This window comes from Odocoileus virginianus, chromosome 25, assembly GCF_023699985.2.
Source record: "Odocoileus virginianus isolate 20LAN1187 ecotype Illinois chromosome 25, Ovbor_1.2, whole genome shotgun sequence".
In the NCBI taxonomy this organism is placed as follows: Eukaryota; Metazoa; Chordata; class Mammalia; order Artiodactyla; family Cervidae; genus Odocoileus; species Odocoileus virginianus.
In genome coordinates this window covers 48,399,759-48,412,252 of record NC_069698.1, presented here as the reverse complement: position 1 = coordinate 48,412,252, position 12,494 = coordinate 48,399,759, and the positions used below count along the sequence as shown (strand labels likewise).

Here is a 12,494-nt window from a genome sequence, read left to right as displayed (position 1 = left end):
ATGGCAACAGCCTGAGAAAAGGCAGAAAGCTCATCTGTGGAGTTCTCTGCACCTCATAAAGTAAATGTAGCTCTCTGTCTCTCGTAGAGCTGTGTCAGAGGTTAAATGTGAGCCCAGAAATGATGCTGGTTGTCAGTAGCTTGTGTTGGAACACCATCTTTAAGAATTTCCTTGGAGCCTCCTCATCATCTTTGAAACTTACAGCTCATCAGGGTCTATCGTCTTGCCAGAGGACTCTCAGCTCTAAATTTGAAATGGGTTTGTGGAAGAAATCATAGCAAGAAAGCTGAACTGAACGGATGGCCTGTTTCTTTCTTTCTGCCAAAGTTTGATACCCACTCAGTCATGCAGTGCCCACCTGCGGATGCCATGGGTCAGGTGTGAGGTCTGCGTCTCACCTGAGACATCTTGTGCACCCCCAGAAAGCTCCTTTCTCTATAAATTCTTGCTCTCTCTGAGAATCCCCTTTGTCCTTCACCACTGCCACCACACTTTTGCCCCCGGGCCCTTTTCTTGGATAATCCCCATGTGCTACCAGGGGATCTGAGACCCTCAGAGACTGACTTGCTGCTCTGCTAACTTTATTTCTTATCCTAGAGGGAGAAAGAAATGGTCTTACCTGCCGTCCACCAGCACAATCCCGACTGTGACATCTGGGTCCACGAGTATTTCACCCCGTCCTGGTTCTGTCTACCGAACAATCAGCCAGCCCTGACGGTCGTGCGGCCTGGGGACACGGCCCGGGACACCCTGGAGCTGATCTGCAAGGTATGAAGCACTTGGGCTGTTTGTGTTGGAGGACTCCACGGACACTCAGAAGCAGGTGGCAGAGGAGGGTTCTTGAAAGTACACCTTCATTTCATTCCAGAGCAGTATTGGATCCCCTTGTGATAATACGCATAATGGATGGACATGAATCTTCTGCACTAGGAGGAGAGGGATTCTCTTAGTAGCTTCTTGCACCATGTGTTCTTGATAGACTTTGAAAAGCCTATTACATGCTCATTGCACAAGTTTTAGAGAATTTAGGTAAAAAACAAAGCCAAAAATTAAGGCACTCTTGCTTACAAAATTCAGAAATCACCTTGGTCAACATTTTGGTGTTTGTCCCTGCTTTCTCTTTGGTACATGCACACATACATGTATTTAGTGGCATCATATTATGTGCACAGAGCTTCCCAGGTGTCTCAGATGATAAAAAATCTGCCTGCGGTGCGGGAGATGCAGGTCCAATCCCTGGGTCAGGAAGATCCCTTGGAGGAGGGAATGGCTACCCTCTCCATTATTCTTGCCTGGAGAATCCCATGGACAGAGGACCCTGGTGCGCTGTAGTCCATGAGGTTGCACAGAGTTGGACACGACTGAGCAATGAACACAACACTTTATTGTGTGCACTTTAGTAATCTGCTCTTTGGCAGTTTCTAATACACCATGGGCATCGTTAGGGTAGGGAAACATTGAAATAAATGTCAAATTTGCAGTCCATGATGAGAAATTCTCCTTCCTGTGAACACACAGTTAGCCTCTTCCATTGAAGTGGCAAGTGATTGCACTCCCTTCCCCTACTTACACCTTAAGTTATAGAAACTTCGTGATTGTTTTCACAGTAAGCCCAGTTTCATTTTTTGATCCTCCTTGAGTGACAGCTAGATGAACTGGATTGCCTTGAGTGAGAGAAGGGAAAGAGGAAATAATGGGAATTTTCTTACATGTCGGGGTTATCTTTTACCTAATTAGTAGCATTAATAGTCTTATTTGGTAGTCGTATGGAGTCTGAGAAGAAATGGTACGTCCCCATTGTACAGATGAGAAGGTGAGGCTCAGAAAGCCCTGGTTCCTTGCCTGAGCTCACATCACGGTCAGTCACTTGCAACGGAGGTTTTTTGTTTTTTTCCCCTTTCAATACTTTTATGTATTTATTTAGTTTATGGCTGGGCTGGGTCTTCGTTTCTCGTTGGGCTTTTCTCTAGTTGCGACAAGGGGAGGCTTCTCCTGGTTGCAGCGTGCAGGCTTCTCATTGCACTGGCTTCTCCTTGCGGAGCTCGGGCTCCAGGGTGCTCGGGTCAGCAGTTGTGCCCCAGGCTCCATAGCACAGGCCCAGTAGTTGGGCGCCTCGGCTTTGTTGCTCCGTAGCATGTGCTCTCGTCCCAGATCAGGGATCGAGCCTCTGTCTCCTTCTTTGGCAGGTGGGCTCTTTACCACTTCCTGAGTCACCAGGAAGGCCTGCAAAGGAGGTTTTGAATCTCTTATCTGGCTGCTCCAAACTTGGATGGCTTCCTTTGTTCCAAGTAAATGGTTGCAAGAGCTGTCAGTCATCTGGAAGGATGGTCCATGAAGGGTGGAAGAGCCTAGAATATCTTCTTAGGGCAGTGAAATGGTCTTCTCTGAGATCACTAGAGGGAAAGTGGAAACCTTGTCATAATTTCATCCTAGAAGAAGCCGGATGAATCCAATGATGTATTTGAACCTTCTCATTCAACATGTGCATGCTAAGTTGCTTCAGTCGTGTCCAACTCTGTGGACTGTAGAGACCTTCGGGCTGTGGCCCGCCAGGCTCCCTGTCCATGGGATTCTCCAGGCAAGAACACTGGAGTGGGTTGTGATGCCCTCCTCCAGGGGATCTTCCCGATCCAGGGATTAAACCCAACTGTCTTATGTCTCCTGCATTTGCAGGCAGATTCTTTACCACTAGCACCACCTGGGAAGCCCTCGTTCAATACAAGTGGTTTATAAATATGGAATAACTTTCACTATCTCAACTAGTAACTCAATTCTTCTGCCATCAGCAATTTTTGTACTTAACAAAAAGTACAAATCACTAGGACTTGGTAAGGGAAAAATCTGGCTGCACGTGAAGGAGAACTAGAACACTCTGGCTCAAATAAGCCTATCAATCAGATCATCTCTCCGGAGGAAAAGTAGAAGGACCGTTTGTTTCAGGGCAAAGCTGAAAATCAGCCCCCACATGGGTGTTAAAAATAAATGATACACCATTGCATGGTTTGACTCCTTCATGTACACGAATTCTAGCTTTTTAAAGATAATGGTATTTCTGTTCACATTTTTTATTTTAATTACTTAACGAAATTAGTCTATTGAGGATTTCTGCATCCTTTTATTTATAGATTAGCACGATTCTTTAGAGACCCATTAATATTCTGCCGAGCTGTGGGAGCTATTCTCAGAACTGCAGCTGAAGGTGTCAGAAGTAGGGCTCCGGGTTTTTCACATAAGCTGAACTCTGGAGGGGCCTTCCAAAGAGTAGCATTGCTCTGGCGCCGCCTGTATACACTGGCATTAGACTCTATCAGGAATTGGACGGTGCATCAGAGTTTAGCAATAAGCATTGGTGGAAGGTTAAACAGTGAGCAGGGGAAATAGTGATTTTAGGTCCTTTTCAAGCTTTTGGTTTGATAGAAACTAAGGGAATGAAGGAGGCATAATATTGTCAGGGCAACTTAGAGACCATCTTTAAATAATGAGTTGGACCAGCTGCCCCTATAAAGGGTTTTATCACTTGATGGAATTTTAATGGTGTCATTGTGACATACGTCCCTTTCTCTAACAATAAAAGGTTTTTATTGTTTTTCTTGAATCCTCAGATTTCCCCCCTCTCCTCCCCAAAACATGGAACTAGAGAGGAAAGCAATATGGTGTGGAACACGCTTACATCTCTTGAGTTTAAAAACAGAAAACTTTGGTGTGTACTATAAGAAATTGATGGTCCCCAGAAAAGCATTTGTGTAGGGTAAATTATAGTGTGCCCAGGGCCAGGTGCCTTCTGAAGCTGACTGCTTCTTTAGGAAACACTTTATTGTAATTAGTGGAGCCGATTTTATTCTTCAGAGGGAAAGAGATAATAGGGAAAACAGTGCCACTTGTTATTAATGATCTAATTAACATTGAGTGATTTTTTTTTCCCCCCCTTAGAGGAGGGACCAAAAAACAACGGTGATTGTCAGAATTGTCTGTCTTTTATTTCTTTATTGCTGTTCTCAATGTTGGTGATGGTTGCTCTCACTAATATTTAATAATCAATCTTTTTCTTCTGTCTCTTGCATTCAGCTCATTCTCTTTCCTATTCTGTCTGATCCACATCATTTCACATCAGTCTGTCATCTGCCATCCGAGCACCAGTCCAGTTCTGGTATAGTAACTGTTTCAAGATCTACATTTCATGTGCAATTCATGCTTTGAATGTTATGAAAGTGATTGTTACTAAGTATAGCAGGAAGCATGTTGGCCTGTGGGTTGTGAATATATTCTGATCATTGCAATCACTAAAATAATTACAAAGAAATTCATTCATTCATACTAAACTGTTATTATTCACGTGTGACCGTGGGCATCTTTTTCATGCCTTTACCATGTAGACCTGTGACTTTTTCCTAATGAACCTGGGCATTAAAAAAAATAAAAAGATCATCTTGAAGGGCAGAATAAATACCTTTGGAAATTCTGCAGTAGCACTGTGTGTGTGTGTGTGCACGCACATGCATGGATCTCTGTATGTCCTAAGTGCATGCATTTATGTTTTCTGAAGAAGTTTGACTGAAGTGAAAGAATATGAGCAGAAAAGAGCAAAATGTTGATGGATTTGAAGAGTATGGTATCTGTTTTAATGGGCTCAGATTACTTATTGAAAATACCTACCTTATGTTTTATATTTCATCCTTTGGAGGAGTCATAGAAACATGTAAATTTTTAAGAAGTATGCCAACTAAACTAAATAACATTTATTTTATGGTATAATTTGTGGCTTCATTGTCTCAAAATGAATCAAATGCTAAGTAACTTAAGTAAGTAAATGTTGGAAAACAAATTTGGACTGTTTAAGTTTTTTCCTGTCTGAATTTCTCTTGAGTTAGGAGATTTTCTCTTGAAAATTTTACAAGTATAATACAGGGCACAGCTTAGTGACTGAACAACAACAACAAAAAATAGTGCAGGCCACATCTTAGAATTACTGTCTTAAAATATTCATTAATATTTGGAATTCTTGCACATAGATGTGTTACAAACAGGGTAAGTTTTTTTTTTTTTTTTTTTTTTAAAACACCTTGATATTGACTTGCAGATAGTGGAGAATCTTGAAATTCTTGAGAGTTCTGATAATCTTAGTTCATTAGGATTTTCTCTTTATGTTAGACCAGCCATGACTCACTAGGGCTCGTAATTGAGAAACATTTCCCAAAATGAGAAGACTCACTGGTAATGGGACTCAAAGTCCCAGTTTTAGGGTCACTATTTACTGATCAAACCACAGACTCCTGGGTTACAAGTAAGACCCTTACCATTTTTGTGTTTGTTGTGTTTGCTCACTTTTATCTTTTTATCTTTCTTAAGTTATCAAGATGTTATTGTAACTTAAAGAAGATAAGGTGGTGGAGGGAAGGTGGTAAGAACCTCTCTTTAACCATCGTTCTGTTCTCTTTCTTTGTTAAACACTTCAAAGTGTAGGCTCTTGTTCACTGTTCTCTGTGCATCTGTATCAATGTTTTCAGCATGGTGGCATTGAAGGGATGGTGTCTCCATCAAAACCACCTTAAGACCTTTGGTGTCTGCCAATGAACTGTCTCTCACGCTGAGGTTTCAGGAGTCTTGGATGAGGTTGCTGTTGGGGTCTGGTTTCCAGAAGACTCTCTAAGTGGCAGCTCTGTTGGGAATGTCCACAAAGTATTTATTGATGATGACGATAAGATTTCCCAGTGGATTTGTTCCTGTTGACCAAGACCCCATGAAGTTTCATTTCCCTTTCCCTCCCACCTCAGTTGGAAACAGATGGCGAAGCAAAATATCTTGCTTCTATTAATAATTAAAAATTTCCGTGAGTGTCTTGGTCCATGGGAAACATTGGCAGCTTCTGTCTCTGTGAGGTGAACTTTTCTTGCATATCATAGCACTCTTGAGTATTATTACTTTGTTGTTTGTCTCTGTGGCTCTCTGAGAAGTAGTAGCTAACACACTTTGAAGCTCCCCTGCCTCTGTTCCCCAGGTTTACCCATCCACCCTAGTTGTTTTACAAGAACAGTTTGGGTCTGGGAGTCGCTGAGCATCTGGTTTTCAGCATCCCAGCAATGGAAAAGGAAGTGGCATAACCCGCTCCAGTATTCTTGCCTGGGAAATCCCATGACGGAGGAGCCGGGTGGGTGGCAGTCCAGGGGGCTGCAGAAGAGTCGGGCACAGCTGAGCGACTCAGCAACAAAAGCCCGAAGCCTGTGCGTGGAAGATGCTGGCTCCGTGGTGCTGGTCCAGGCTGTGGCTTCAAACCTTCACATGACTAGGAAGAGGATGCACGTTGGAGGTTCCCAAGAATCACTGTAGAAAACATCTTTATCGTTTGGCTAGGTGTTTAGAACAAAGTCCCTTCTACTGTCTGTAACTGTACTTTCTTGACAATTCAGGATTGCTGTCTTGCATGTATACTCATTTACGAAGCAAAGTTACCGGTGTCCCCACCTCCTATGTTCTGCATGCCCCTTCCCACACTCCTGATGACTGCATTTATGTTTTATTAATTTCCCTATTGGCATTGCTTCTCACAGTGTCTGGCACAATTCAACAGGGTTTGTTGGGTGTAATTGAATATTTATTGGAATAAATATCAGAAATGTTCTTACTTTAGCCTTAAAATTTTGATTGAGTTCCGTTCAGTCTCTCAGTTGTGTCTGACTCTTTGCAACCCCATGGACTGCTGCAGGCCAAGCCTCCCTGTCCATCACCAACTCCTGGAGCTTGCTCAGACTCAGGTCCTTCAAGTCGGTGAGGCCATCCAACCATCTCATCCTCTCTCCTCCCCTTCTCCTGCCCTCAATCTTTCCCAGCAAATTTTGGTTGAGGGAGAAGGTAAATAGAGTATTGAGCCAGTGAAAAATTAATTTCACTTACTTTGAAAGAATTCTCCTCAGTTGAGTTTCTGTTGTGAAGTGATGATGTTGTGTTTATGAAAAATTTCAGACTTACAAAAGAGTAGCCAGTCATGTAATTAACACCTGGGTTCTAGAATGTCAAATTATGTTTCATCCATTTACTCACTGACTCGCATCCTGGATGGTGGGAAGCAAATTCTAGAATTCATATCTTTATCTACTAGTAGTACTTTCAGATAAATCTCTAAAAGATAAGGATGCTTTAAAAAAGAAAGACTTGAGGGAAGCCTTTTCTCTCTAGCAATACATTTTCATGTTGCCTTGTAACTTTTGAACGTTTTTTTTTTTTCCTCCTTTTTCCTTCCCATCTTCTTGAATGTGAATTGAGGATTTTATTTATAAAACCAGGCGGCTACTGTTGCCTTTTTTCACAAAGTTCATTCACAAATGACTTTCTAGGTAGAAAAGAATTATTTGACCCATTCTGACTAGTGCAGGAGGCCTGGAAATTTCGATCCTGGAAAATTCGATCTGTTTTAGAATTGTTTTCTTTGGGCCAGTCATTCAGGGTGTTTCCAGAGTTGGACACACGCCTGTCTGCAGTGCCTGGAGGGAGTCTCACTTGGGGTGTATATAAATAAGAGTGAATCCAAATGCCTTGTCTATGCACTGACTTGTTTGCAAATGAACTGTTAACAACTATCCCCAGGGTCCCCATGTGGCTAAGAAAACAACTTTGCCTGGGCACAGCTTTCTTCTGTCACTGTAAATCCTCTCTGGCCTTTCCTGTTCCTTTTCTTCTCTAATCACCTATGTGTGTTAGAAATTATGTTTAAAAGCATTTTGGATCTGATAAGTTTTCTTGCAAACCTGGTGTTGAAGAAGGGAATGAATCAGATAAGCAGAAGTGAATATGTGACTTATTTGTTTCCATTGAATGTGAGATCATGAGATGTTTTTAATATGTTCTATGAATATAATTTGGGTTTGGGATATAAACATTTTAATAAATACAGAAATGTTACTTCCCCCTCCAGCAATCAATCCCTGTTATTCTCAGGGATACATGACAATATGTCAGTGGAGAACTAATTATATCTATTTACTATTGAACAGACATTTTCTTTTCTCTTCCTTTTTTTTTTTTTTCCTGTCCTAGGCACATAAACTGGATCATTCTGCTCATTACCTGCGCCTGAAATTTCTAATAGAAAACAAAATGCAACACTACGTGCCAAAGCCTGAGGAGGACATTTATGAGCTGGTAATGTTTATGACTGTTGTCCATGTACATTGTGTAGGAGATTATTCTTAAATTATATGTATGCTCATGCTAATTGTGGTTGGTGGAGTGGAACAAATTCTAAAATAAATGAGCCTCATTCCGCGCTCCTATATTTGTGGAGATGGCCTTACCTATCACAATATTTTTTTGCAGGATGGAAATGCCACCTTAGTTTATGCAGGGAAGAGTTCTGTGCTATCATGAAAAATTGAAATCCAGAACTGACTCTCAGATAGAATTTTAGTTATTCCTAGCTTTCCTTGCCGTGTTGACAGTCTTTTGTTTTAAATGGGTGACTCAAAGATAATTTGGCTGTTGTCAGAGAAAAAGTACTAGCTCCAACTTTGTATAACTTCCCCCTGCATGTTGAAATTGATGGGTAAAATCCTATTAGGTGAAAAAAGCTGCTAACTAATTATATGTCCTGGCCTTCTGGAATTGTAGATTCTTGGGCATAGTTATCTAGGTTTGAGTTTCATGATGGGATTTGGGTTCTGAGCTGGATCTGGCTCTGCTGCTTAGTAATTATGTGGTCTTTGCCAAACCCAACAGCAACAACAAAATGTGGTGATTAATACTTTGTAGGATTTTGCAAAGATTAAAGATCGGGGTTCACATAGTAGATGCTCAATAAATGGTGGTCATGGTAATATGGTAGAATGATGACCAGTTCCTTTCTTGTTAGCCAAGGGGTGCTTTTTTCAGTTCCAGAAAAGAAACATTTTGGGAGCCAGGGCCCTTCTCTTGGAGTTTGTTCTTTCCTGTATTTAGTCATTTCTCTGGGGGTCACCGAACTGCTTGCCATGGATCTGTGAATGATAACAGTATGACTTCAGACAGCCTTTCACAGTGGAAAACAGAACTGAAGACTTAGACCTGAAAAGTCTCCTTTTGAAAAAGGGAAGCATGATTTAAAATGTAGTCTGTTTAGTAGGGAATTGTGTTTCTCATCAACTTTTCTTGAGGTTTGCTTTCTCTACAATAAAACAGCATTTCTGAGCACATGGTTTGGTGAGTTTTGGCAAATGTATACAGACTGTGGTGTTTCCACCACTAGAGTCATAATTTACATTTCTGTCTTCTTAAAAACTTCCCTTGTGTCCCTTTAAGTGTTTTTAATGAAATATAAGCGAGGGTGTGCTTTTTATAGCATTCTTATCATGTCATGAAATAGAAGAAGAACAAAATGACCATTTTTCAACCATCACTTAAATCATAAAGTTTAACGCAGAGAAAGGTACTTTTAACAGTGGCTGATTTGTTTTTTTCTCTGACATGGGGAAAGCCCTGACTTTGTGCTCTGTGAGTAGAAGAAAGAAAACCCATTTTCTTACTTAAGAAAGGAAAGTGCTTTGCTGTTAACATAGTGAAATAGCTATTAGAGCATGTAGTTTGTATCTCAGAGTTAGTGAATCTTTTATATCCTAAATGACAGGGATCTAGCCTAAGAAATTTCAGTGTTCTTCATATCTTATACAGAGGAGAATGTTTAAGACATATCTTTTGAAATTATATTGATTTCTTTATTATTTTTAAGTCTTGGCCATTGTGTGGTCTCATCCAGTATAGGAGACTAACAAGCTTACTCTGTTTGTTATCTACAACTCCCTTGTACGTATACAATTGCCATTTAAAAACAAAACCCTGAAATACAGGGAGACCATGGTATTCTTTCTTGCCAGTTGCAGAAGGTCTCCAGCTCTGAGATTCCTCGGGGAGGAAATGTCATACTCTTACTCACTCTGTTGTTCAGACTGTGAGTGAGTACTGCTAATGGGCACCTCTGTTTTTACCAAGATTTCAAACTTTTTGTTCTCAGGATATCTTTGGCAGCTTGGTACAGCCTGCAGATCCCATTTCAGAATAATGTTTTTAATTCCATGAAATAGAATACATAGGATTACCCATGGCCTAATGGTGTTGAATTAGTTATGAAAGATATTTAACAAATTATAGATAATACACATGCTTACTTAACAGCTCATTAAATAATCAGACATTGGTTGGTCTGATACCTGCCATTGTTCTGAAGTAGTGATGAGCATAAATAATATTTTGAGATATTAGCAGCAACTAGAATGTGGTGTAAAAATCACTGTGATTTCTGGTTGTGACGAGGTCACAGACACACTGCTCACGTTGCCGTATTTGTTGCTTCCGTTCATTAGTAATTGAAGGAAATGCTACGTTTCAGTTACAGGTTAGTGAATATAAAAATTTCAGGCTTTTTCAGCATCCCAGTTCACAGACCCCTCGAATTATATCCATATATCCATGGTTTCCAATCTCTGCTTTTGGCCATTAAGTTGGGTGAGATGTCATTCTAGGGCAGAGGGTTTCTGAACACACGGTGTTCTGGGTGCTTTTTGAGATTTTACAGATATTTTATTTATTGACCCTTACTGAACAGGCATCAGACCACCCATGGCTAATTGGTTTCCGTAACCTGTCTCCATTGTATTTCCAATGGATGAGCGAAACTCACAGACGTTTAAAGTCCTGTCCTGAAAAGTGACTCATTCATAGATGACTGTCCCAAAACATCTTATTCTCTGCCATTGTTTTGTCAAAAATTCTTGAGTTAGAAGATCAATAGTTATTAGCAAAAGTGTGTACTGTATTTTAAAAATCTTTTTTTTTTTTGGCGGGGGTGGGGGCATCTAGTAGATTTATTTTGTGGGGATTCCTTTGCTTATGAAAAGCCATGAATAGTCAGTCTTCTACTTTTGTATTATACTTAACCTGCTTTGCTAATTATGGGATTCCCTGGCAGCTCAGCTGGTAAAGAATCCACCTGCAATGCAGGAGACCCCAGTTCAATTCCTGGGTCGGGAAGATGACCTGGAGAACTACCTACCCACTCCAGTATTCTGGCCTGGAGAATTCATGGGCTGTATAAAGTCGGACACGACGGAGCGGCTTTTCACTTTCACTTGCTAATTATGCTTTAATATAAGCAATACCTGCTTGGCTACTTTTTCATAATTAGTTGGTTATTGGGTCCAGTCTGTAGACTGATAATGCTTTCAAAAAAGCACTGGCTTTTTTGAAAACCCATAATTAAATATGTTTTTCTTAAAAAGACAAATAGGAATAGAGTTTGCAACAACCCTGATCGAGCGGTTGATCGATTCATTCAGCAAATATTTATTTAGCATTTGTTATGTGCCTGGCACCATGCTAGCTGTTCTAGGCACTGAGATGCACACAAAAATTTTTACTCTTTATGGAAAATACATCCAAGTTTGTGAAGACAGATATAAGAACATGTATCTTAACAAAAACAGGTAAATGGCTAGTATTTCCGGGGATGCTAAGTGCTGGGAAAGAAAAGGTTAGGCTATAAATGGATAGAGAAAAATGGACATCTGAAAGTGATCGTGCTGCTCCTTTTAGACGTGATGTTTGAGCAGGGTGGTGAGTGAGGTGAGAAAGTGAGTCACAGAGGTGTTTTGGAGGAATGTGTTCTAGGGTCAGGGAACAAAGCCGGGGAAGGCCTGGTGGGGGGAGGCGGGTGGTGGCGGTGGTGGTTCACGCGCATTTGAGGAGGATCAGCGGGGAGGCTGAGTGGGGGGGGTGGCGGGTGTTGAATTCAGGGGGTGAGGAGAAGGGGAGCAGGGGGCTTGTCAGGCCCAAGTGAGGGGTGCAACCCCCCGAGACGAGGGCTTTATTTGACTCCTGTCTTAATAGGCTCACTGTGGCTAACATGTGGCCCATGAGCCTTGGGGAAGGGGCTGGGAGAGCATGATTCACGCAGGTCCATGCACGGTAAACTGTGGAATTTCAAAATTTCTGGTGTCAGATATTCTGATTGCAAGCCATGAAAGAAAAAAAAATGTATTTTAAAGTGCAGATCCTTCTTGAAATTTTACATACTTTAGAGATGTAAAAAATCCAGTTTTTGTTCACTTGGCCTAAGGACCACACAGTCAAGGGTCCAGTATTATACGAAGTTACTGTCTGAGACTGGTGAAAAAACACAAAGACTTTCACACCAATTACAAAGAAAAGTAGGAGGCAATATTGTGAAAGAATAGGAAAGCTTATTTACGAAGCTATATTCCCACTGGATCTGTAGAAAGCCATTTGGAACTTTCCGGAGATGACCAGAACAATGGTGATATACTGCCACCTAGGGGGGAGAGGTTGGCTTTCAAGGAAATTGAAAAAAATCAAACTAAGGTTCCAAAGAAGTTGAAGTAGTAAGTACATTTCATAACATTTTATTGAGCATTCCATGACATTCTAAAATATATCATAGCATTGATTATATTTGGTAATGTATAATTTTGGTGACTGTATTTTTTGAACTAAAGATCAGTGTTAGAACTGATGTCTTC

The 12,494-nt window shown here is 40.9% G+C and overlaps 1 protein-coding gene across 6 annotated transcripts in view; it reads left to right on the top strand.

The window, feature by feature from the left end:
- The window catches only part of TIAM1 (TIAM Rac1 associated GEF 1), a 455,872-nt gene that overhangs the window by 354,205 nt on the left and 89,173 nt on the right, over positions 1-12,494 (top strand). For all 6 annotated transcript variants that reach the window (XM_070455141.1, XM_070455140.1, XM_070455136.1 and 3 more), the window contains 2 exons: positions 598-768; positions 8,029-8,133. In XM_070455141.1, the coding sequence (XP_070311242.1) occupies positions 598-768; positions 8,029-8,133 (276 nt within the window). The remainder of the gene's footprint in view (positions 1-597; positions 769-8,028; positions 8,134-12,494) is intronic.